The 23,913-nt window shown below is 40.0% G+C and overlaps 1 protein-coding gene and 1 pseudogene across 3 annotated transcripts in view; both read right to left on the bottom strand.

The window, feature by feature from the left end:
* Positions 1-5,722: 5,722 nt before the first annotated feature.
* Positions 5,723-6,906, bottom strand: LOC128605734 (embryonic polyadenylate-binding protein A-like; annotated as a pseudogene).
* Positions 6,907-7,400: 494 nt separating this feature from the next.
* Positions 7,401-23,913, bottom strand: part of rgs12b (regulator of G protein signaling 12b) — a 97,346-nt gene continuing 80,833 nt past the window's right edge. The window contains exons 15-21 of one of the 3 annotated variants that reach the window (XM_053621930.1): positions 22,858-22,957; positions 21,905-21,972; positions 20,660-20,756; positions 19,834-20,370; positions 17,145-17,151; positions 16,819-16,850; positions 7,401-8,329 (exon numbers count right to left, since the gene is read on the bottom strand). In XM_053621930.1, coding sequence (XP_053477905.1) covers positions 7,917-8,329; positions 16,819-16,850; positions 17,145-17,151; positions 19,834-20,370; positions 20,660-20,756; positions 21,905-21,972; positions 22,858-22,957 — 1,254 coding nt within the window. In that variant the 3' untranslated portion in view covers positions 7,401-7,916. Of the gene's footprint in view, positions 8,330-15,433; positions 20,371-20,659; positions 20,757-21,904; positions 21,973-22,857; positions 22,958-23,913 lie in introns of those variants that run through there. The other 2 variants (XM_053621928.1, XM_053621929.1) reach the window with 2 other exon arrangements.

The raw sequence follows: 23,913 nt of genomic DNA, 5'->3' as shown, positions 1-23,913 counted from the left end.
AACAACTAAATTTGGGGAAAATTATGTAAATAAAATATTTTTTGTCCATTACTTTAATGAATAAAGTGACATTATATTGGGGTTTCTGTGTTTCTTTTTGAGTGACAGTATATCAATACGTCCTCATCCATCCATTTCCCATACCGCTGATCTTACACAGGGTTGTAGGGAGCCTGGAGCCTATCCCAGGGGACTTGGGGCACAAGGCGGGGGACAATCACACACTCAGTCACACACTACGGACAATTTAGAGATGCCAATCAATCTACAACACCTGTCTTTGGACTGGGAGAGGAAACCGGAGTACCCTTAGGAAACCGGAGTACCCTTAGGAAACCACGTCCTCATACACTTACTGTTAATATTACACTTTGGTATAATCATCTGTCAGCATAAAATTGTATTTCTTCACTAGTTTCTGATAAACTACCAGTGTCTGAGAGAGAGAGGTCCTTCGAACAAGACCATTTAAAAAAATATTCCAGTAATTATCCAAACTGAATAATTCAACACTCTCACCACTGCCACAGCTTGATATTACATATTGTCCACTTTTTAGGTTATTATACTTTGAATTTTTTCCACAGTGCACACATTGTGGACATTCTGACAAATGTGTTCAGTCGGCCATGTTTCTCTGCAGTGAACACAGCGCATAACCACGATTATATAACTGATAATGATGCCAATTATGTACAGCTCTACATTCCTGCTGACTTGCTGTAATGCTGATCTGTATTTGTGATATAGGCTAGATATGCCACTATTTTGCAAGTGCAGCAATGTCTCAGATAACGCACACACACATATACACACACATCAGCATAGAGTGTGTGCGAATTACATCTCAGTGAACTCTCATGCAGTTCATTTGTTAATTGGAAATACACCACTGTTTATGTATTTTCTTAATATTCTGCTTTTTCCAGCTTTAAATAAGTTGGAATATTTATTCAGTTGTTGACTGTAGACAGTTGTCTGTTTCCAGCTAAATAAAATAATTAAAAATAATCAAAGACAGACTTGTGTGATGCAGACAGATGGAAAGCAGAGTTCCTGTTATCATGAACAAGTTGATTATTTTCCAATAACAGCATGTCACAAAGTGTTTCATTGTTCTTATAAGACAGCGATTTGCAAATGATTACAATTTATAATGAATGATGTCATACTTTTTTTCCATTTATAGTTAAAAGACTGTGAAACAAGACATTATAGCGGTGCTATTTACAGTCAGTCGTTCCTTCACTAACCTCTTTTTTTTTGTCTTTTATTCATGCTACAGAGAAACCTGAAAGTACAGAAGCCATAAGCAGCCATGATCATGACTTAATTTTTCGGTGTACTCGACATAACACCGTGTTGTTTTTATTGTCCTGGAGACAGAACATTGACGACTTCCACATTAGTGTCCGACACTTGAGAAGGGGACACCCCTCTCTTAATGTGGAGATAAAGACAATGTCTACAGCGGGCAATTATTACATTTATGGTGGCGATGATGAAGATGCCAACGTGCATGGAAAACCAAACCCATTCACAAGACGTGAGATTTTCTCGTGATAAAATTACGCTGTGAGAAAACAACTTTTTGTGACGTTGAGATCATGAGAAAATTAAGTCGAGATCACAAGAAAACAAGCAAGAAAAATAATAACGCATGGCCTCTTAGGGCTTCTGTATGAAAGCTCCTCTGTCCTGAAGACTATCCTGTGGTGGAAAACCTACTGACTGTTACAAAGCACAGACACAGGAGACTCCTTCCATAAGTGTTATATCAGCATCTTACAGAAAGCGCCACTATATTAACAATTATACATTTTTCTTTTTTAAATACCACCATTTTTTATTATTAGGCTTAAATTATGCTGTCAAGTAGCATTAAAGTCCCCATCAGTGAGTTTCTGCAGAAATTATATACATATTAGAACAACCACATTAATATAAACTTGTGATTTGAATTACTGTCAGAGCTGCATTTATCTTCAGTACCTTCTGACCAGTCATCATTGAGAATTTCACAGCACTGTCGTACAAAGATTATTAACAAACCCCAGCACACAAAATAGCATTTGAAACAGTTTTTAAAAAAATCCATCTTCATTGTGGGATGTCGCTTTGTTGTTACAATGACTGAGTATGTCCTGAAAGGCAGATACCCAGACAGACCTGCAGAATCTACTGTTTTGACAGAGTGAAAGTGATAACACCTACATACAGGGACCATTTTTCTCAATTATCTTATCTGTACTTCCTCTCCCTCCCTAGCCAGTACATTTCTTTATTGTCCCCCTCGCTCTTATATAAGACTTATTACTGCCATCTTTCTCCCTTGTATCCTTTTATCTCATTTGTACATCTCAATCCATCTGCATGCCTCCATGATGTCTCTCTTCATTTCTCACTCTCCATCCCTCTTTGTTTTCTTAGTTACTGCTGTTCTAAGTCTTGGCAGGAGCAGTTTCTTCTCATCCTGTGCCCAATGAGATGTGACTGATACACAACAGTGGCGGTTAGAATGCAGTGTGTGACTAAAGGAGGTGAATATAAAAAGCCCACATGGCAGAAGACTGACCTCTGACACAGTCCAGAGTCCCTGCAGCTGAGAGAGAGAGGGAGAGAGTATTAAAAGTATTAATGACATTATCATTATCAAGGTTGTAGCATTGTATTCTTATCCATATATAATTTAACATAACACCAGGCTTAATGCAACACTAAAGTACTGATATGATCATACCATAATGATTACTGTGCATGCTGCATTTGTAATTGTGTGTGTTTGTGCATGTATAATTATACTTCACCACATAGTCCTGGTCCATGATTCCGTCCAGATATCTCAAGTTAGAATCCTGACAATGCTACAGCCTTATGTGTCCAATATAGCAAATTTGCCAGTGTTCTCTAGGTGGGAGGGACTCTCTCTCTCTCCCCTGTCAATCATAGTGACGAGCCAGTAGTGTCTGCATTTTAGCTCATGTATGCACAAGAGAGTAGATAGTGCTTTCCTCCCTGTGATGCAGCATGAGCAGCAGTTTTAAAATATGTGGTTGACTGGCTTTACATGTCTCAGAGGGAGCACTTCACATTCCCCAGTTGGTAACTGTCGTGTTATAGGGGAAAGTTGGCTAGTGGGTGGGAATTGGCCAGGACTAAATTAAAATTAATCTATGAATATGCATGAAATATGGGATTTGAAATGCCCTCAGGTCCTAGTGTCATCCCCAATAGCTAGCTGGCTAGTTATACTCTAAGTAAGTAATAAACTACACTATATGGCTAAATTTATGTGGAAACCTGACCATCACACCTATATGTGGGCCTTCTCCAACCTTTTGCCACAAAGTAGGAGGCACACAATTATCTAGAATGTCTTTGTATGCAGTAGCATTACTATTTCCCTTCATTGGAACTAAGAGTCCCAAACATGTTCCAGCATGATGATGCACCTGTGCATAATCTTGGTTTGCCAAGTTTTGAGTGGAAGAACTCAAGTGGCCTGTACAAAGCCCTGAACTCAACCTTACTGAGCAAGTTTGGGATTAATTGGAATGGTAACTCTGTGCCAGGCCTCACATCAGTGCCTGACCTCACTAAAGCTCTTGTGGCTGAATGAGCACAAATCCCCACAGCCACACTCCAAAATCTAGTTGAAAGCCTTCCCAGAAGAGAGAAGGTTATTATAACGGGGTGTGTGGTTGTCATGGTCAGATGTCCACAGCGGCCGGCTGTGGCTCAGGTGGTAGAGCAGGTTGTCCACTAATCGTAGGGTCGGTGGTTTGATTCCCGGCTCCACATGTCAAAGTGTCCTTGGGCAAGACACTGAACCCCAAGTTTCTCCCAATGGTGAGTTAGCACCGTGTGTGTGAATGGGTGAATGAGAACCAGTGTAAAGCAGTTTGGAACCACTAAGGTTAAAAAAGCACTATATCAGTGCAGACCATTTACCATACTTTTGACTAGGTTGGCACCTGATTTCTGTAGAAAAATTTCTCCCTAATAGAGGACATGATAAGTAAAAAGCTTGAATTTAACTTATTTTCGAGATTCAGGGATTTTTTTTTCACAGAAGTACTGAGAGAGCCTGTTTTTGAGTGGAAAATTATGAATTTACAATTATGTTATAAAATTTGTCAATTCTATATAATTGGAATGAGCCAGGAGTTAACCATTTTATATATTTTTATATACCATTTTATATGTTTTTATTTACATTCATTGAATTTCATTTTGACACAGTTTTTGACTCAAGTAGTGCACACACACACACACACACACACACATATATATATATATATATATATATATATATATATATATATATATATATATATATATATACGCGAATCAATAAATCAATATATGTCGATCAGCCATAACATTAAAACCACCTGCCTAATATTGTGTACAGTAGCTCTGACCCATCAAGACAAGTTTTCTGAAGGTGAGCTGTGGTATCTGGCACCAATATGTTAGCAGCAGATCCTTTAAGTTCTGTAAGTTGTGAGGTCAGGCCTCCATGGATCAGACTTGTTTGTTGAGCACATCCCACAGATGCTTGATTGGATTGTGATCTGGGGAATTCAGAGGTCAAGTCAACACCATGAACTCTTTGCCATGTTCCTCAAACCATTCCCGAACAATTTTTGCATTGTGGCAGGAGGCATTATCCGGCTGAAAGAGGCCAATGCCATTAGGGAATACCCTTGCCATGAAGGGGTGTACTTGGTCTGCAAGAATGTTTAGGTAGGTGGTAACATCCACTTGAACATCAGGACAGAAGGTTTTCCAGCAGAACATTGCCCAGGGCATCACACTGCCACTGCCAGCTTGCCTTCTTACCATAGTGCATCCTGATGCCCTCTCTTCCCCAGGTAAGCTATGCACACATCATCCACATAACGTAAAAGAAAATGTGATTCATCAGACCAGGCCACCGTCTTCCCTCACTCCATGGTCCAGTTCTGATGCTCACGAGCCCATTGTAGGCACTTGCACCTCATCGATTTACCAGTTACTTACCGTAACAAAAATAAGTTTGGATTCCATTGCATTACTTTGCATTAACATCAGTCTTCAGAAAGAAAGAAAAAGTCTAAAGCTAACATAGCTATTATTATTCTCATTTAAATCACAGAGGTTTCAGTAGTGTTGACAATTAATACATTTATTATATTTCTATTTAATTTCTCATTTTTTAAAAATCGGAAAGTCAGGAAGTTAAGGTGCAATTTGTGATTTTTATTGGAAGTGCTTCTTCTTTCTCCTCTTCTTATTCTTGTTCTTGGGTGGAGGAAAACAGACATGCTGACCAGCTTCCCTCAGCCGAAGCAAAGCATCAATCATGCTCGACCTGGGAGCACAGAAGCTTGGGGTCACCACTCATATTTAGCAGTTCAAAGTTGTTCTCACCTTGTATTATCATCCAGGTGATGTCCTTAGCTCGCATCACATGGATTTCCTCCACCAGTGGTAACATGTACTCATGAAACATCCTGATCTGTTCATCTCCATCAGCTGACTCCAACATGTAGATGGTTAGTGGCGTTCGACTCAGTGCAGGCACAGCAGTCTGTGTATCCTGGGATTGGTGTGTGTCTTGTGTGTTCTTGGTCAGCTACTCATCTCTCAGAGGGGTTGGAGATGCATCTGGACCTGCAGCCAGTATTGCAGTCAGTACTGCTTTTATACCTGCAGCCGGAATTGTAGGTGGTACAGCTTAAACTGCAGCAGGAACTGCAGCCGGTACCACTTTAACTGCAATGGGAACTGCAGCCAAACCCATACCTAGCACCTGGTTGGCCTGCAGATGTGTCACTGCAGGTGCAATCACTACCAGCATATTCTGGAAACTCTGCAGCTGGACGTCCTGCATAGCCCTGTGTATACTTGGGCGAGGCTTGACTTGCTGGATGCTTGTGTTATTGGCAGTGGGGTTCTGAGCCTGAGGAATAGCATTCAGGACTTTGCCAGAGGGTGGTGCAGATTGGTGGTGGTTCAGTACAGGCTTTTGGGCAGCCTGTGTCCCCTGACTGGAGAGGGGAGCCTGTCTCTCCTCTTTGCGCTGAATCAAACTGATGTGCAACGGCTTTCTGTCCAGCATCCTTCCTTGCATCTCGCTCATGGCCTTTGTGGCTTCCTCCGAAGAGGAGGAGCGCACAAACCCAAATCCTCTAGAGCAGCCATTGACCCTCATCACCTTTGGCGTTGACGATAGTTCCAAAAGGTGAACTCTTTATGTAGACGCTCATCATCCACAGAGACATCCAGATTCTTCAGACACAGGTTCACACACTTGTGTTGAGGTTGAGGATGTCTCTATTCCTTCTGCTCTTGGCTGTTATGCACCTGCTTGCTGTTGACATCCTTCACAGTCATCTTGTTTTCAGCCTCGTGCATCTGGCAGGACTTGACGTGTGTGATAAACACTTTGCGGTCATTAAACACCATGTCATTCAGCCTCTTGATGGCAGTCTTGGCACTCTCAAAGTGCACATATCCATATCCCCTGGACCCATTTTCCTCACACACTACCTTGCATGAGAGGATGTTGCCAAAGGTGGAGAAGGTGTCATAAAGGGCCATGCTGTTGAAGGACTCCTCCAGGTTCATGATAAAGATACTTCCCTCATTGCTGTTTCTGAGGGATGAGTCCCTCTGGGACCACATGATACGCACAGGCTGACCCAAAAGGATGTCAAAATTGAGCAGCTCCAAAGCGCGCTCCGCATCGGCCTGATGCAGAAAGTTGATAAAACCATATTGGAGTGATGTACCAGTCCTCTTGTTCCTGCAGAGGCGGAGAGAATGAACTCGCCGAACAGAGCTGAATTTATCCAAAAGCATGGACTCTGTCACAGCAGGGTGAAGATTGCCAACATAGAGTGACGCCATTTGGAAACTAGCACTCTTCATTTCACGTAGAAACACTGAACAACTGAAATGCTGATCATTGAGCAAATTTCCAAATGATGAGTTTTCTCTTCAGAATGTGCAGATAAGAAGCAGTTGGTTGTGACACTATAAAGGCAGGTGATGTGATGGTCATTACTGTATCACTGCATTCTGGAATTTGTGTTACACAAATTATTTGTTTTCTCTTCTATATCTTTCTTATCTCTCTACTCTGTCTTTTTTATTATTTAATTTATTTATTTTTATATTAGAACAAAATATGGGAATACATCATAAATACAGGACAAAACAAAACAATAACCCAAAAACAAACAAAACAGGCTTTTACATGAGATTATGTGAAGTGTACACATAATCAGGTTGTGTTGTGCGTGTGTACCTCGCTATTCAGTAAATATATTTTTTAAAAACGTGTGTAATCGTTGATATGGTTATATTTCGTGTGACCAGACATTTATTTGGAAGGAGTCTCCAGTGTTTCAGGGTAAAGTTTTCAGGATGGAGGACTTTTCGGTTCTTTTGTTTCCAGTTTTTGTTAATGTGACAAACTTTATTAATAACAAAATAGTTTTTTTTACACGTGTCGGTATGCAAATGCAGGTCATTTGGGAACCATTGACTCGGGGAAAGGGGAAGGACATGTGTATTGATGACGATGTCTCCATAAATTTGCATACTCATTCCATTTGGTTTTATTAATGACAGTGAAAGTATAGTCACTGTTCTGCCTATCAAGTTTTTTTTGTGGAAAATTAGTATTCAAATATGGTCTTTAAAACAAATGAGTGGTTAAAACATCTGAGAAACATAATAAATAGGAATGAACCATTACCCCCTTTTTTAAATGCTGGACGTGTTTTAGAGGTCTTTTGTAAGCAAAATGTTATCGTGTTTATCAGTTTAATCCAGTCAAGTCAACATTCCTTTCAATCAGAAAAAGGAAGAGATATAACACGACTACGGGTCATATACTCGTCCCACTTGTCCTGTGTGTGAGATCAGACGAAAGTAGCTTTGTGCTTGCTCCCAGATGAGGGTGGAGTGTTGGCCGGTTCAGTGGCTTTAACAGGCAGTGGTTTGTTAGGGAGGTGTCCTGACGTCTGCCGCACTCCTCTTCTGATTCTCACCCTGCGATTCCTCACATCCCCCGTCTGCTTCTGTACACCAGAGTTCATCTCTCCATCCTGAGGCCTGGTGTCCTCTACACACACTCCATCTACATCCAGCACCTGTCGACTGGGGAGAGGAGTGCGTTTAGACCCGCCTCTGACTCGTGGAGGTGGAGGAGGAGGAGCAGGTTTAGGAGCAGGGGGAGGAGCAAGGGGAGGAGCAGAGGGCGTTCTCTTCTGGGACAGTTTAGAAACGCTGCCTTTGTCCTTCTGCCTTCTTCGTTCTCGTCCTGAAGAAAGTAGTCATGAGTAGACAGACAATATATACGGGCTGTTTGTGCAGAGGAAATAGTATGCGCTCAAAAAAAAAAAAAGGGTACTAAGCTGAACCTTTCCTTCACTGTGGTGGGGAAATAAGTTTGCTCTGTGTAACATAAATAAATTTTAAAGGTATACTATACATATACACATGTCCAGATGAAATATACACATTAAAGGTACAAAAGATGTAGCCTTAATCATACCACCCCAGTGACAAGGAAACGTACAATTTAGTACCCTTTTTCCAAGACTATACAATGTTCAGAGGAATATAGCATATACAATCTAGCAGCACATCATTAGGCCTTAATGATCTAATGTTTGATAGAAAAGCAATCTAAACCCTTCTTATTGAATGCAGGGTCACACAACAGTGAAAAACATTTGAAAGCAGTATGAACTTTGTTCAAATTTAATATGAAATTTGTATGAAAATCATCTTTTTCAGGAGGGATGGACCGTAATATGCTCATTAACATAAGAGCAAAGAGATTAAATAACACTGCACGACTAAGCTAGTAGGCCAAAGAATGAAACTTCAGAATAATATTAAATACAAACTATCTCTGATATTTTACAGAATTGTTCATTTAAAACGAACAAAGTAATTTTAGGCAAGTTAATGAAGATTTGGGCATGTAATTATGGAAAAGATTGTGGATATTACACGTCCTTTATTTTAAGCTACATTAGACTTATAACTTCAGAGCAAAACTGAAGTAAACATCAGACACCAATGTCTTGGCTAATGGTCTTTGTGGAAAGTTGTGTAAATCTAATTATAGCTGAAATTACTTTGAAACTTGTCCATGTAATACATATATTTATCTGGCAGCACTATTTTGGTTTTTGTTGCCAATATTACAATATTTTTGGCATTTTAAAAAGCACTACATGCTTCCAAAGGTTTGGCCCACAGTGCGTGTATAATTAAAGTCTCCACGAGAAATAAAAACACTCACCTCACACAGAAAAGCAGACATGCAGGGATGAACGCATTCATTCAGACAGGAACATAAACACGCTCCTAAACATGATGTGCCATAAAGACTGAATAAAAGCTGAAGGAAAGGGCAGAAAGAACAGAAAGAACTCTGATGCACAGATCCATTTCAGTGAAGTTGGACATTTCATTTAAATTTACTGCAGCATATCACTAAATGGACTCGGGCACTGATTAATGACTGTGCTGGTTCAATTACAGAGCCATCGCTCTCCCAGCCATGACATGAGAGGTTTTACATCACAGACTGATGGTAAAGATGGCGCCAACTTCTATTTATTTTTTTGGCATGTGATCCATATACTATGTATGCTGTACACATGCAATGGAATTAAATATTATACCTGTAGGGCCACTGTGGGATCAGTGTAGAATCATGTGTGTTTAGTGTTTAGGTCTGAAGGAAAGTCTGTGTAAATTCAGGTGGGCTCATGTATTACAAAAAAAAAAAAGAAAAAAAAAAAGAAGAAAATCTGAAAGTGAAATATGATTTAGATTTAGTCACACTGCCCCCTTGTGGTGTGTATCTTTTATACATGAGTGACACTTGAACATAAGAATAAAATTTGAGAAACCCCAAGAAGAAATTTCACTCTTAGTCCTCAGAAAGTAGTGACTGAGTTCATGTGAAGAGCACAAGAGGAAACAGATTGCAGAACAGAAAAACAAACAGAAGCACAAACACGATGCAACTGTGCTAAAGGATGTAACATCGTGCATGGCTTTTAATACAGAAACAGTCTACTGACAGTCAGCTGATGTGAAGAAGTTAATCAGTCCACACTTCCTGCCATGTCCATTAGGTGGAGCCATGTGTCTGCTAAGCGCCTACCTCTCACATGATGATACTATGAAACGCCTTTTTGGATTGTAGCATGTGTTTGCTGATGCCAGATCAGCCTGTATTTATACGAGAGCCTCTACAAGTGATGTATGTAGTGGTTTGAAGGATTATCTGATTCTTTTTCTTGATAACAATTCAATCAGATTAGCAAAGTTAGCAGAAAGAGGCATTTTTTACTCTCAGCAAGAAATCCACATCCTTATCTTCAGTAAGCACTTTATCCTGGTGATGGTCATGTCATGGTGAATCTGGAGCCTATCCTGTGAACACCCTGAATGAGCATCATGCACACACACATTTACACCTAGGGTGTCAATCCAATCAAGTCGTCAGTCCAACTACAGACAGTAAACCAGGCTCAGGATCGAACTGGGGATCCTGGAGCTGCGATGCACCAACACTAGACACTGCACCACTGTGCTGCCTCAACAAAATATAAAAATGCATTCTGAAACACCTTCAATCCTACATACCCAACCTTCTTCCCCTGATAATCATTGTAATGTTTGATTTGCCTGCATTTGCATACTGGAAACCTGATCAGCTCTTATATTTTATAACTTAATAACACATGCCCATCACATGTTTAATCCTAACTCAGGTTTCCAATGAGATTTCAGCTCGTTTTCTATATCTTAAAACAGCATTTTAGGGCCTGTGAGGAGAACTGCATTACAAATGAAACAAAGTGACCCCAGTGACTGAAACTGATGTGGAAGGAACGAGCAAAAGGAGCAGGGCTGAATTATGCTGTTGTAAACAGGGGCAGAGAACATGGTCCACAAAAAGATCAATGTAATTCACAAAACTTTGTGAACTAAAAAGTTCAAAAGGTTGAAGTTATTTGATTATTGTACCGAATGTCTTGAAACACTTTTCAAAATTACAAACAGCACCTTGAAAAATTGATCAAAAAGAAATGACTGCAAAATGTTTTGACATTTAGGGAGACATAATTACATGTACATAGTTTACATAGTTATAATTATTGTTATAAGAGCTTTGATTCACACATCTGTGATGTTTCTGACAAATAGGCCATTTAAATGTCATAAGGGGCATCTAAGCAAAAAGAAGCCTTGTGACAGCTCCTGGACTAAAAATACACACTGTATGAACAAGAGCAAACATTCAAGATCTTCTCTGGGTCTATCACAAGATGTGGCATGATGTGACCAGCATGTATTTAGAGTGTTATACACTAAAAAGGAGCTCACCTGACATTAAATCATTTTCTGGAAAAAGATTGGTAATACATATGGAGAAGCTAGTAAAAGAGAATTGCCATTTGACAGCGCAGTTAATCCAAATTATGGATTGAATGTGTCTGAATGGCATTTAATAATTAAACAGGAATGAATTAGGAATGTATTATTTAATTAACTTTAGACTTGTGTTAGCCCTGACGATTGATCTGTGGATCGAAAATTAAATAGCAACTGTTTGAACAAAAGCAGAATGTGAAACCGGCTGAAATAGGCAAGGTCATCGAGACAAGCTCAAATTCCTCCCTGAATAGTATCTGTACTCACACTAGAACCACTTCATTCAAAATTCAGGCTCGGAGTTTGCTTAGTGTTACTCTCGCTCTCTTCCATTCAGCACAACAGCTCAGAACAAACAGGCCTTGTTGAGAGTAATGAGAGAGAGAGAGAGAGAGAGAGAGAGAGAGATGACACCACAAATGAAGAAAGTGAGTGCACAAGAAAGATCCAGCAGTCATGTCATCATCTGGTGTATTACGACAGAGCCCAGAGATTTCTGCCTTTAGAGGATTTGCTTCTCTTTTGTACCATGAATAGAGAAAGAAGGAGATACAGTATGGAGGATGAGAGTGGCAGTGAGGAAGGAAACAGGCCGGTTTTGTTTAAGCCCAATTCCAGCATCCTAATAAAACAAAGCCTGTCTAAGCAGCCATTCACTTTAACTGGGCCTCTGTGCATAGCTAATGCACTGAGAGAGAGAGCGAGAAAGAGACTATAATTTTTGTGTACTATAATTTTTACTCTATATAGATATACTATGAAGAACATCAGTACATGGGTTATTAGAAGTGAGGTTTTATTAAAGCTCTTTCAGTTGGATAGTTGATTTAACCAACGGTGTTATCTGTTCTATGTATATTTTTAGGCTAGTCACGATAATTAAGTTATTGACTTATCGTACAACATATGGCCATACGAAAAATGACACACAAGATATTATCAATGCACTCAAAATAACTCAACACACAGCCATTACTGTCTAAACCGCTGGCAACAAAAGTGAGTACACCCCTAAGTGAAAATGTCCAAATTGGGCCCAAAGTGTCAATATTTTGTGTGGCCACCATTATTTTCCAGCACTGCCTTAACCCTCTTGGGCATGGAGTTCACCAGAGCTTCACAGGTTGCCACTGGAGTCCTCTTCCACTCCTCCATGACGACATCACGGAGCTGGTGGATGTTAGAGACCTTGTGCTCCGCCACCTTCCGTTTGAGGATGCCCCACAGATGCTCAATAGGGTTTAATCTATCACCTTCACCCTCAGCTTCTTTAGCAAGGCAGTGGTCATCTTGGAGGTTTGTTGGGGGTCTTTATCATGCTGGAATACTGCATACTGATCATGCTGTGCTTCAGTATGTCACAGTACATGTTGTCATTCATGGTTCCCTCAATGAACTGTAGCTCCCCAGTGCTGGCAGCACTCATGCAGCCCCAGACCATGACACTCCCACCACCATGCTTGACTGTTGCAAGACACACTTGTCTTTGTACTCCTCACCTGGTTGCCGCCACACACGCTTGACAACATCTGAACCAAATAAGTTTATCTTGGTCTCATCAGACCACAGGACATGGTTCCAGTAATCCATGTCCTTAGTCTGCTTGTCTTCAGCAAACTGTTTGCGGGCTTTCTTGCGCATCATCTTTAGAAGAGGTTTCCTTCTGGGACGACAGCCATGCAGACCAATTTGATGCAGTGTGCAGCGTATGGTCTGAGCACTGACAGGCTGACCCCCACCCCTACAACCTCTGCAGCAATGCTGACAGCACTCATCGTCTATTTCCCAAAGACAACCTCTGGATATGACGCTGAGCACATGCACTCAACTTCTTTGGTCGACCATGGCGAGGCCTGTTCTGAGTGGAACCTGTCCTGTTAAGCCGCTGTATGGGCTTGGCCACCGCGCTGCAGCTCAGTGTCAGGGTCTTGGCAATCTTCTTATAGCCTAGGCCATCTTTATGTAGAGCAACAGTTCTTTTTTTCAGATCCTCAGAGAGTTCTTTGCCATGAGGTGCCATGTTGAACTTCCAGTGACCAGTATGAGGGAGTGTGAGAGCGATGACACCAAATTTAACACACCTGTTCCCCTTTCACACCCGAGACCTTGTAACACTAATAAGTCGCTTGACACTGGGGAGGGAAAATGACTAATTGGGCCCAATTTGGACATTTTCACTTAGGGGTGTACTCACTTTTTTTGCCAGCGGTTTAGACAGTAATGGCTGTGTGTTGAGTTATTTTGAGGGGACAGCAAATTTACACTGTTATACAAGCTGTACACTCACTACTTTACATTGTAGCAAAGTGTCATTTCTTCAGTGTTGTCACATGAAAAGATATAATCAAATATTTACAAAAATGTGAGGGGTGTACTCACTTTTGTGAGATACTGTAACAGCTGTGAGTCTTCTCCTATAATACCTGATGAGGTTGGAGAATACATGGCAAGGGACCTGAGACCATTCCTCCATACAGAATCTCTCCAGATCCTTCAAATATTGAGGTCCACGCTGGTGGACTCTCCTCTTCAGTTCACCCCACAGAATTTCTATGGGTTCTAAGTCAGGGGACTGGGATGGCCATGGGAGGATCTTGATTTTGTGGTCAATAAAGCATTTTAGTGTATTTTAATGTATGTTTCGGATCACCGTCCTGCTGGAAGATCCAACCATGGCCCATTTTAAGCTTTCTGGCAGAGGCAGTCAGGTTTTCATTTAATATCTGTTCATATTTGATGGGAATCCATGATGCCATGTATCCTAACAAAATGTCCATGTCCTCTGTCAGAAAAACAGCCCCAAAACATTAAAGAGCCATCACCATATTTAACTGTGGGCATGAGGTACTTTTCCATATGGCTACCTCTCTGAGTGCACCAAAACCACCTCTGGTGTTTATTGCCAAAAAGCTCTATTTTGGTTTCATCTGACCATAGAACCCGATCCCATTTGAAGTTCCAGTAGTGTCTGGCACACTGAAGACACTCGAGTTTGTTTTTAGATGAGAGTAGAAGCTTTTTTCTTGGAACCCTTTTCAAACCAATTCTCCAGCTGTGATCCTTGGAGATTTTTTGGCCACTTGAACCATCCTCTTCACAGTCCGTTGAGACAATATAGACACGCGTCCCACTCCAGGATGATTCATAACATTTCCATTTGACTGCAACTGTTTAATTATTTCCCTGATGGTGGAAATGGGCATTTTCAAAGCTTGTGCTATTTTCTTATAGCCACTTCCCATTTTGTGATACTCAACAACCTTTTGCCGCACATCACGGCTATATTCCTTGACCTTACCTAATGTTATGAATGACTAAGCGAATTTGGCCTATGTGTTACCTCATATTCCTGTGAAACAGGACGTCATGATTGAACAATTTCCTTTTCCTAGTCACCCAGGTGTACTAAAAAAAGAGTAAAATATCAATGGAAAAATGCTTCAAATACATTTTTCTCATATGAATTCATAGGGGTGCCAATAATTGTTGCACACCTATACTTAGATTTTTTTTTTAATAAAAAAATCAAAAGGTTAAACAATAAAGAATTTTTAACAGCCTTCTTTGCTCATATTTACCAAGAGTGCCAATATTTGTGGATGGCACAATGAACACAACATAAACCTAATATTATAACTTGCTTCTGCACAAAATGACGCGACTGCACAAGTGAACTTAAACTTAAGTAAGGTGCTAAGTAGAACGGTAAGTCACATTGTGAGTATGCTGTTTCCGTAACAACGCACTAAAACACGGAAAATGAATAACTAAAGCATAAAGAATTCACAGTATTGTATTACAGTAATGTACTCATTATAATGCTATTATTTCAGGAGATCAGGTTTTCACAGCAAGGGCAGTTTTCACATGTTTTTGTTGATACATGTTTAAGTTAAATTATAAAAAAGTGTGAATATTTGGTTTAATTTTTGCATTTTTGCAGAGTAAAATTGACTAAAATTAATAAATATGACGATGAAATATTGACTAAATTTAAAGGATATTTTCGTCAGAAGACAAAAACTATTTTTTTTATTATGTATAAATTCTAATGTCTAAATATTCTGTAGATTTAAAAGTGCATTGCTCTTTGAAAGGGTGTACGTGCATTATTATGTTACTGGAATTATTATTATATCAGTGGCATAAAATGGTCTTAAAATGACAACAATATCCATCCATCTATTTTCTGTACTGCTTAACCTACACAGGGTTGCCTACAACGCAGGTATTTGGACTGGGGGGAGGAAACCGGAGTACCCAGAAGAAACCCCAAAGCACAGGGACAACATGCGGACTCCGTGCACACAGGGCAGAGGCAGGTTTCAAACCCCCAACCCTGGAGTGCGAGGCTAAACACTAAACCACCATGCCACCAATAATAATATCATTTATCGCAATTATTTCTGGGAAAATATATCATCCAACAAAAGTAGCTAATCATGGCAGGCCTATATATACACAGTATATTATATTTTAATGTACTGTTTTCTAAAGGTTTCTGCAAAAAATGTCCATCTCTCCATACATTTAGTACATATGTTTTTATATTTAGACCAGCTTACATCTAATGAAAACTATGAGAGGATATTGCACAATACTTTTAGTCAAAATAAACTCAAAACAATAAATATAGTTATTTATCCTATAATAATAATTATTCCCAAATACTTTATAGTTGGTGAGATAGCTACTGTATAAAACTACCAAATTACCAAAAATATGCACAATATTTTCATGGACACTTAAAAATGCCGCCACTATTTCTTCATCCCAGTTGGAAAGTAGCCTGATGCAGCCGCCAGATAAGAATTCTATGAAAATTGGACAAACATGGAACTGTGGAATATATTCGGAAATTCAAATTAACCTTCAGACTTGTAGCTAACAATGACTTATCAGATGTGTTCGTAGATTGTCCGAAAAATTCTGGTTCACTTTAGTTGCTAATGTAACACAAGCTGACAGGCATATTCATCTTGATATTAGGCACTTGTTAGCTAGCAAGCTAGCTTTGTTAGTCAGATTGCACTCGGCTGTAAGAGATAACGCTAACACAAAAAAACATAGTTGTGTTTTTATCTGGGCTGAGAAATTACTTAATGATAGGTCAAACCAAATATTACACACATACAAGCTAGGAGCTGTGGTGTATATGACAACACAGAAGTTTCCTATTCAGTTCAAATGTTTTACACAAGCAGTGCGATATAAACATTTATTCCAGAGCGGTATTGATTTCTTGGTTCTGATTGGTCATAAGGTGTTGATTAATATTCTATAACAGCAGCTCTGACAGTAGTTCTTGCTGCAAGACAAATCACAGGTGTATATTAAATGTTCTGTGCAATATGTTATTGTTTTTATTAGTAACAACTGATTTACAGGGACTTGTCTGATGGACGCTCCATGCAAAGAGAACACAGTCGTTGTTGTTTTTAAATAAAAGTTTATATGACACTTTTCTCCAGTGTCAGCCTTTGTAACTGAGTTATTTCTTTAACTTTAACAAAGTGGGTCTTCAGGACGAAGGGCTTTGCTGTGTCTTCGTAACATGACATGACATGCTGCATGTTTTGACTTATTAACTTCACGAAACAGGAAAAAACACTTCGGGACATGCCGTCATTGGGAAATAATCTTCTGGGCGGTAAGAGTAACTCCAGTTTGCGTCAAGCCATAACACACCGCCTCGTTATTTATTATTTTCAGTACACAGTGTCATGTTTTCTTCCTTTCTTAATATACTGTGTGTGAACAATGTGTCCATAAGAAACTGGAGAAAGAAAAAAAAAACATACATAGAAAGAAGACAGAAGTCAGTAAATAAGGACACATCAGTAAATAAGAGCAAAAGATGTCCGCTCTAACATTTATTTAACTGTATATACAGAAATGCAGAGATATGGCACAGACCGGAGTGGATCGTCAGCGGAACAAAACTGCTACAGGAAACGTGATTGGATCTCATCTAGAGCAAAAATAGCAGGCAATTCAACAACGCTGGTATCTAGGATACAGCGTACACAGTTAGTATTTCTTTGTCATTTAGTAAAACATACTTTGCACACAAATTAGATAAATTAAGGTTGTGGGGATTATATTACATAATACCATATGCAAGATGACAGAGTGGATGTTAACTGCATAAACATTGTTGAATTGCTTGTTGAAAAGAAACAGATTGAAGATTTCAGGATGAGTGTAAAGGATGGCACAATGTGGGAATCTGAGATCCTGTAGGCATTCAGAACTGAATTCATGGAACTGCTCACCACAGAGAGGTAAGATCTGGCCTGTGTGTGTGTGTGTGTGTTTATGATGAATATGTTCAGATACAATCTAGGAAATGCATTTGGTCACATCTCACCAATAAAGGTGCAACAAACAAGATATTTCACATGAAATGAATGTTTCTTGATGATCGATGAGACTGGGAATGTTTTACAGTGGACTGAAGGCTAATGGCAGTCTGTAGGCTGAGACTGCAGTCAGCCATGTGATCATCAGTGAGGCAAAGTGGAGGAATAAAGCTACTAAACTGTACCTGGATGCTCATATTTAATGTTCAGGTAATGCTTTTGTGATGCACGTTCAACCATTTAATAACTGTAGGCTGCAGTGCTTTGAAGAACCTCAGCATTGATCTATTTTGGTATCTTTCAAAATTTTCCCCCTAATGCATTGCAACACCACTGGGTGTAAGAAAAGATGTAAATACAGCATCTGTTGCCTGAAATGTGGCTAGTACTACTAGACTGCATTTAGAAAAGTAAAGAATAACCAAGCATTAAACTCTAAAATAGTCCTGTCCTCTGTTAAGGTGAAATGGTCAAATTCAGCAAGTCAGAAATTTTTACCTGGTGACTTGTTTCTGAGGCTTCCGCTTGTTATTATAACTCTAAAACAGGCTTTAAGCCAGGAATTTACATTTGCAATAACTCATGAGGACAGCCTTTGTCACTGGTCTAGTTCTGCACCTGTTAAGGCTTGTCACGAGATTAGGCAGGATGGCAGCATGGTATCATAGGTGTCAACTCGTATGAATTTTCCAGTCCAGCTTATATAACGTTCCCAACGGTTAATCCTTTACACTCCCAAGATTTGTTCTTGGGTCCAATCGTACATTCCATGATCTCATAACTACATACAGTACTGTGCAAAAGTTTTAGGCACCCTACTGTTTTTAGTACAAATGACTTCTACATTATCGAGTCAGTACAAAAACATTTTAGATTCCCAAATATTAGTTTTCCAGCACAAAAACATTATTGTTTTTGTAAATGTTACAGAATAATGTTTGTATGTAAGTAAAGAAAGCAGCATATTACGTAGGAGACACTTTTCAGATAAAAAAACAAAAACAAACAAAATGAAGGCTGCTGGGTTTTGCTGCCAAAATAAGAAGCAAGTACGACAGTCAAAGTCTAGAGAAGAACCGTGACTGGTTCTGCAAGATGCTCAACAAAACTTACAGCTCATTTCCTTATAAACGGCACTAATCGTACCGGAGACAACTATTTTTATTTTTATATCACACCAAATATTGACTTTGTTTCATTTATTCTTTACTGTATTTTTTTTTTTAAATGTAGAAACATTTAATTTCATTATTATGAAGGAATCTTTGCTCTTCAGCATTTCTTTGCATGTGCCTAAAACTTTTGCACAGTACTGTACATGTCCTATTAGTTTCACTGTAATTATTGAAGAATATGTTCTAAGATATCAAGAACTAAAATTTCTAAGCTGAGATTTTGAGAGGTTAATGTTAGGGTCAGAGCCAACACTAGCGTGTAACTTCATTCATGTGAAATCACTCTTGTGTGTTGCCGTTGTAGGAATTTTGCATCAGATATCAGAGCACCAATATGGTCTTAGGTCTCATGACTGTAAACTCATAATGGTTAATGCCAGGAGGTGGTGCAACGGTTGTTGCTTTTAATTCCTGTGGTTTTTTGAGGGCGTGTGCACTCCCAGACAGAGCATGATGGCTGTAGTTAATCACTCACTGACAATCACACACACTAGAATCCGCTCTACTGAGCTTCCTATAATAGTGAAGCTTGACGACAAACAACTCTCATGTTGAATCATGAAATGTGACTGGACATACAAAACCTTTCTAACAAAGACAGTAAAAGCTTGTTAGTTAGCATTTGTATATACCTCTATGTCTCTATTCCAATAGTTCAGTAAAGTGCTCTTAGAGGGTGACGTATGTACAAGGGAGAGTCGCGGCTTTGACGAGGTTTGGCAAAGAGAAGAACAACAGCAAGTCCACAGCACTCGATAAAACACACACGCAGATCTTCAGGAAGAACATGAGAGGAGTGAGCATGAGGGAAAGCACAGGTCACACAGGAGAGGTACCTGGCTGAGCCCAGCTGTCCTGGTAAGCGTCCTCTCTGAGGAGGCGGGGCCGATCTGGGGAGCGTGGGAAGGGTACAGGGGATGGAGGGAGGAGCAGACTGTTAGGAATGGCGATATCGCCTTCACCCACTAGCGTCAGGTCCGTACCATGCTCCTCTTCCTCCAGTGCCTGGGCCCCGCGCTCTCGCTTCCACTCGCCATGACTGTGTGAGAGGGGTGAGAGAGTAGGGCCAAACGCCGCCTGTTTACGGGGAGCGGGGTTCCTATGGAGTGGCATGAAGGCTCTCCTGCCACCTGGTCCTTCTACACCTGAATCCAAGCTCTGTGTCTGGTGGCTGGCGCTAAGGGCAGAGCCGTTCTCTTTACAGCGTGGACGGGATTTGCGGGGATCGGGGGTGGAGCTGATGGGGACGTCTCCGGGACTCATGTCAGGGTCAAGGCGCAGGAAGTCAGGCAAGACGAGGTCGGATTTGTTCAGCAGACCCCGCTGGTCGTCAGCTCGGTTGCTCTGTGCTTTGGATATGAGCTCGAAGAATTCTGGTTAGAAACACACAACACATTCAAACCACCATCCAGAAAACAAACGACACCAACACATGTTTGAGAAAAGCAGTGCTCAAGAGGAAGAGAACGAGAGAGACAGAGAGAGCATTCTTCTGTGAAAGAACATTAGTATTAGGTTTTTTGTGGTGTGCTAGTATTAGCTGGATCAGCCAACTCAGACTGGTTAAGCAAGAGATGTAGCCAAGCAACTTAAAGTTAATTTAAACAACAATTTGGTATAACGAGAAGGAAAAAAGGTTAGACAGAGGGCAAGATTCTTTACCTTCAGCTTCATCTATATTAAGCTTTTTCTGTTTTCGCTTTTCCACCTGGGCCCTGGTTTTGACAGTCGTAGCCTTTCCTGATGATCTGTCCTCCGCCTGGGTGGTCACAACGAGAACGGGGCACGTTAGGGATGGGTGCATGAGGGCTGAAGTTGCTTAGGGACTTTTTCCACTGCACAAAGTACTAGAATTTTTTGCCATCAGAAAAATGGAACTGTGCCATTTTCTTTGTTCATTCACCACTGATTGAGTGCCCGAGTTGCATGGTTTTGGGTACCTGGTCAAATTGGTACCAATGGGATCTAATGTTAGCTGGGGTGGGGCCACCAGAACTGTCTGTTGCCCAGACAAACTCTAGTCTAGTTTTCCTCATGCTATATATATAAATAAATATATAAAACACGGTACTGTTATAGTTTGTAAGCTGCATGAATTTTCCCAAAACACCGTCTAAGAATGTGGCACAAATGCAGCCTGAGCAACCTGTAATACTTTGTCAGTGAGACTTTTTTTGTTGCAGCCAGTGTAAGCTGCAGGTTAACCGTTAACTTCGTCTTTATTGAATTTATCAATGGCATCATCGCAAGCTGTAATGATGAAGCAGCCACTTTCAGTGTTATCACTGGGATCATTAAGTCGTCTCTCCAGTGGGTAGAAAATGAACCCCACAAAGTCCCACTGGATTTTGTTTGGGACAGTACATGTTTTTTTGAGTGAGCAGTGGAAAAATGCCCTGTGGGGATTCTTCTTTGAGAACGGGGGAGATCTAATTCATGGAGGAGGGCAGTGGACTATTTCCTGAGCTTGCATCCACATACACACAGAAACACTACTACGCTACAGTCACTACATATATTCAGCTTCACTCCATCAAAGCACAGCACAATAGTCAACACCACCACCTGTGTAACACACCACCAAATCCAGAGATAGACGCTCTGTTCTAGTTTCCCCCAATTCCCATCACAACGCAATCCCCGACTACAGCCTGGAAATTAGCCTTAAATTAGCAGAGAGCAGGGATGAGCTGTTGGACTGCTGGAGGAAGAGTGTGGTTAGATCATCCACAGTTCCAGGAGGGCCTTAAGAAACACACAGCCTCACGAAGACAGAAAAGAGGTGGAGGGGCTGGCCATGCACAGATTCCTCCACCACACAGGCCAAAGAGATAGACAAAGAGATAGAGCGACAGAAAAGAGTGTTTTATACACAGTAAATTTTGAGACATATAACGTTGTGCTTACTGTAGCAGACTGGCTTCGTGTGGACAGTGGCGGGCCGTGGCTTTTTGTCAAGGTCAGTTTCTGTTTGTCTGTAGGGGAGGAGCAGAACAAGGAAGAATGAGATCAGATACTGGGCTCAGTGTTTAAGCTAAAATAGATAAGCCAACGAATTTAGAAAGGAATCAAACATGATAAGCTAGTCTAAATTCTTAGCCCTTCCTGACTAAACAAATGATTTACAAAGAATCCTGTACCCCAGGCTTAGACATTATAAAAGCATTCTATAGTAAAAAAAAAAAAAGTACTTTCATTTACTGTTCACTACTTAGCGATGGCACATCTCATAACAAAACAAATGAGATATATTTTAAAATACCCCATTGTATATATGGTGGGGGTGTTAAGAAATAGAGAGACTGATACAAGGAACAAAATATTAATATATATATATATATATATATATATATATATATATATATATATATATATATATATATATATATATGTGTGTGTGTGTGTATGCATGCATATATATATATATATATGTGTGTGTGTGTGTGTGTGTATGCATGCATATATATATATATATATATATATATATATATATATATATATATATATGAATTCTGAAATTCTTAAATCTGATTGGCCAGAAGCTGTTAATGCACATTCTATTATCACGGCTGTGACAATAGTTCAAATCACAGGTTTATATTAATGTGCTCGTTCTAATACATAGTTTCTATTGTAACAACTCATTCTCAGGAACTTGTATGGTAATCAGCTTTGGGTTGGTAACAGGAACTCTTTGGGTCGGGCTGCATCACACCAACCCGTCGCTGATTATCTGATATATTGATTATATACATACTGCATTTTTTTTCATATTGAAAATGATGGTTATTGTTCCATGTTTAGTGAAATTTACAATGAGTCACAGAAGTGCTTAAGTATCCTTGGTGGATGTATCTTGCCTTTTGCAGCGCCACCATGTTCATCCACCTCCAGCACCACTCTGAGCCCGTCCAGGTTGGAAATGGGCAAGCCCAGATCCAGCGGCTCCTTCTCCCCACTCTGTACACACACACACACACGCACACGCACACACACACAAAGCTTACTAACTAGCATCACACTGACTCAACACAATAATGCCAGGACGCTGTGTTTTCACCGAAGAATGTCATTCAAACTTCGAAATGTTCCCTGGCAGAATGTTCACCTCCTCTCTGGATTAATCACCACATGGTAACGTTCAACAACACATCTGAGAAAAGTGATGACGTTGGAAGCAGTTACAACCCCAATTCCAAAAAGGTTGGGAGAGACTCTGCATCTCTAAGATACTCTTTTTATAACCAATCATGTTACTGACCTGTTGCCAATTAACCTAATGAGTTGCATAATATTCCTTCTAGAAATAAATATGCTATGCTACTGGCAGATAATTTTGCTTCCTTCTAGAAATAAATATTTAAAGTTAGATAAATTATCTGCCAAAGGCTAGTTCAGGCTTACATTCGTAAAAACTGTCTAGAAAAAGGTAATAATCATATATCTAATACTAGATGAATTGGACTATATTCGAGATATTTTCACTGGTTTTCCTGGAGTGCATTTTCTCTCTTGCACTAGTTTTGGAACATAGATCTTACTTAATAGTGGCCCAATGACCGAACAGCTGAAAAACCAGATTGTGAAAAATGGAGATGGATATCTAGCTAAAAAAAAAAATCAAACAAACAAAAAACAGAATCCCCCATGGCTTCTTGCCATGGATGGGATTGAAAATCTTGATCGTCCAGGGATAGGTTGAACATGTTTCTGTTGCGCTAAACAGATTAGCCAGAATATGAATTACGAGTAAGGAAAAAATGAATGCAACTCTGATGTTTCTCAGGATTTACTGGATTGCTTCCGTGATGGAAACAAATTCCTAAATGTCCAATTAGAGAAGTGTGAATAAACTAGTCTTTGTGATAATAATTTTGTCATGCACACTAAACAACCTCACAAGCCACTGAAATGAC

The sequence above is a fragment of the Ictalurus furcatus genome, chromosome 3, assembly GCF_023375685.1.
Source record: "Ictalurus furcatus strain D&B chromosome 3, Billie_1.0, whole genome shotgun sequence".
Lineage (NCBI taxonomy): Eukaryota > Metazoa > Chordata > Actinopteri > Siluriformes > Ictaluridae > Ictalurus > Ictalurus furcatus.
Note: the sequence above shows the minus strand (reverse complement) of the source record. Positions and strands in the feature narration are given on the sequence as shown.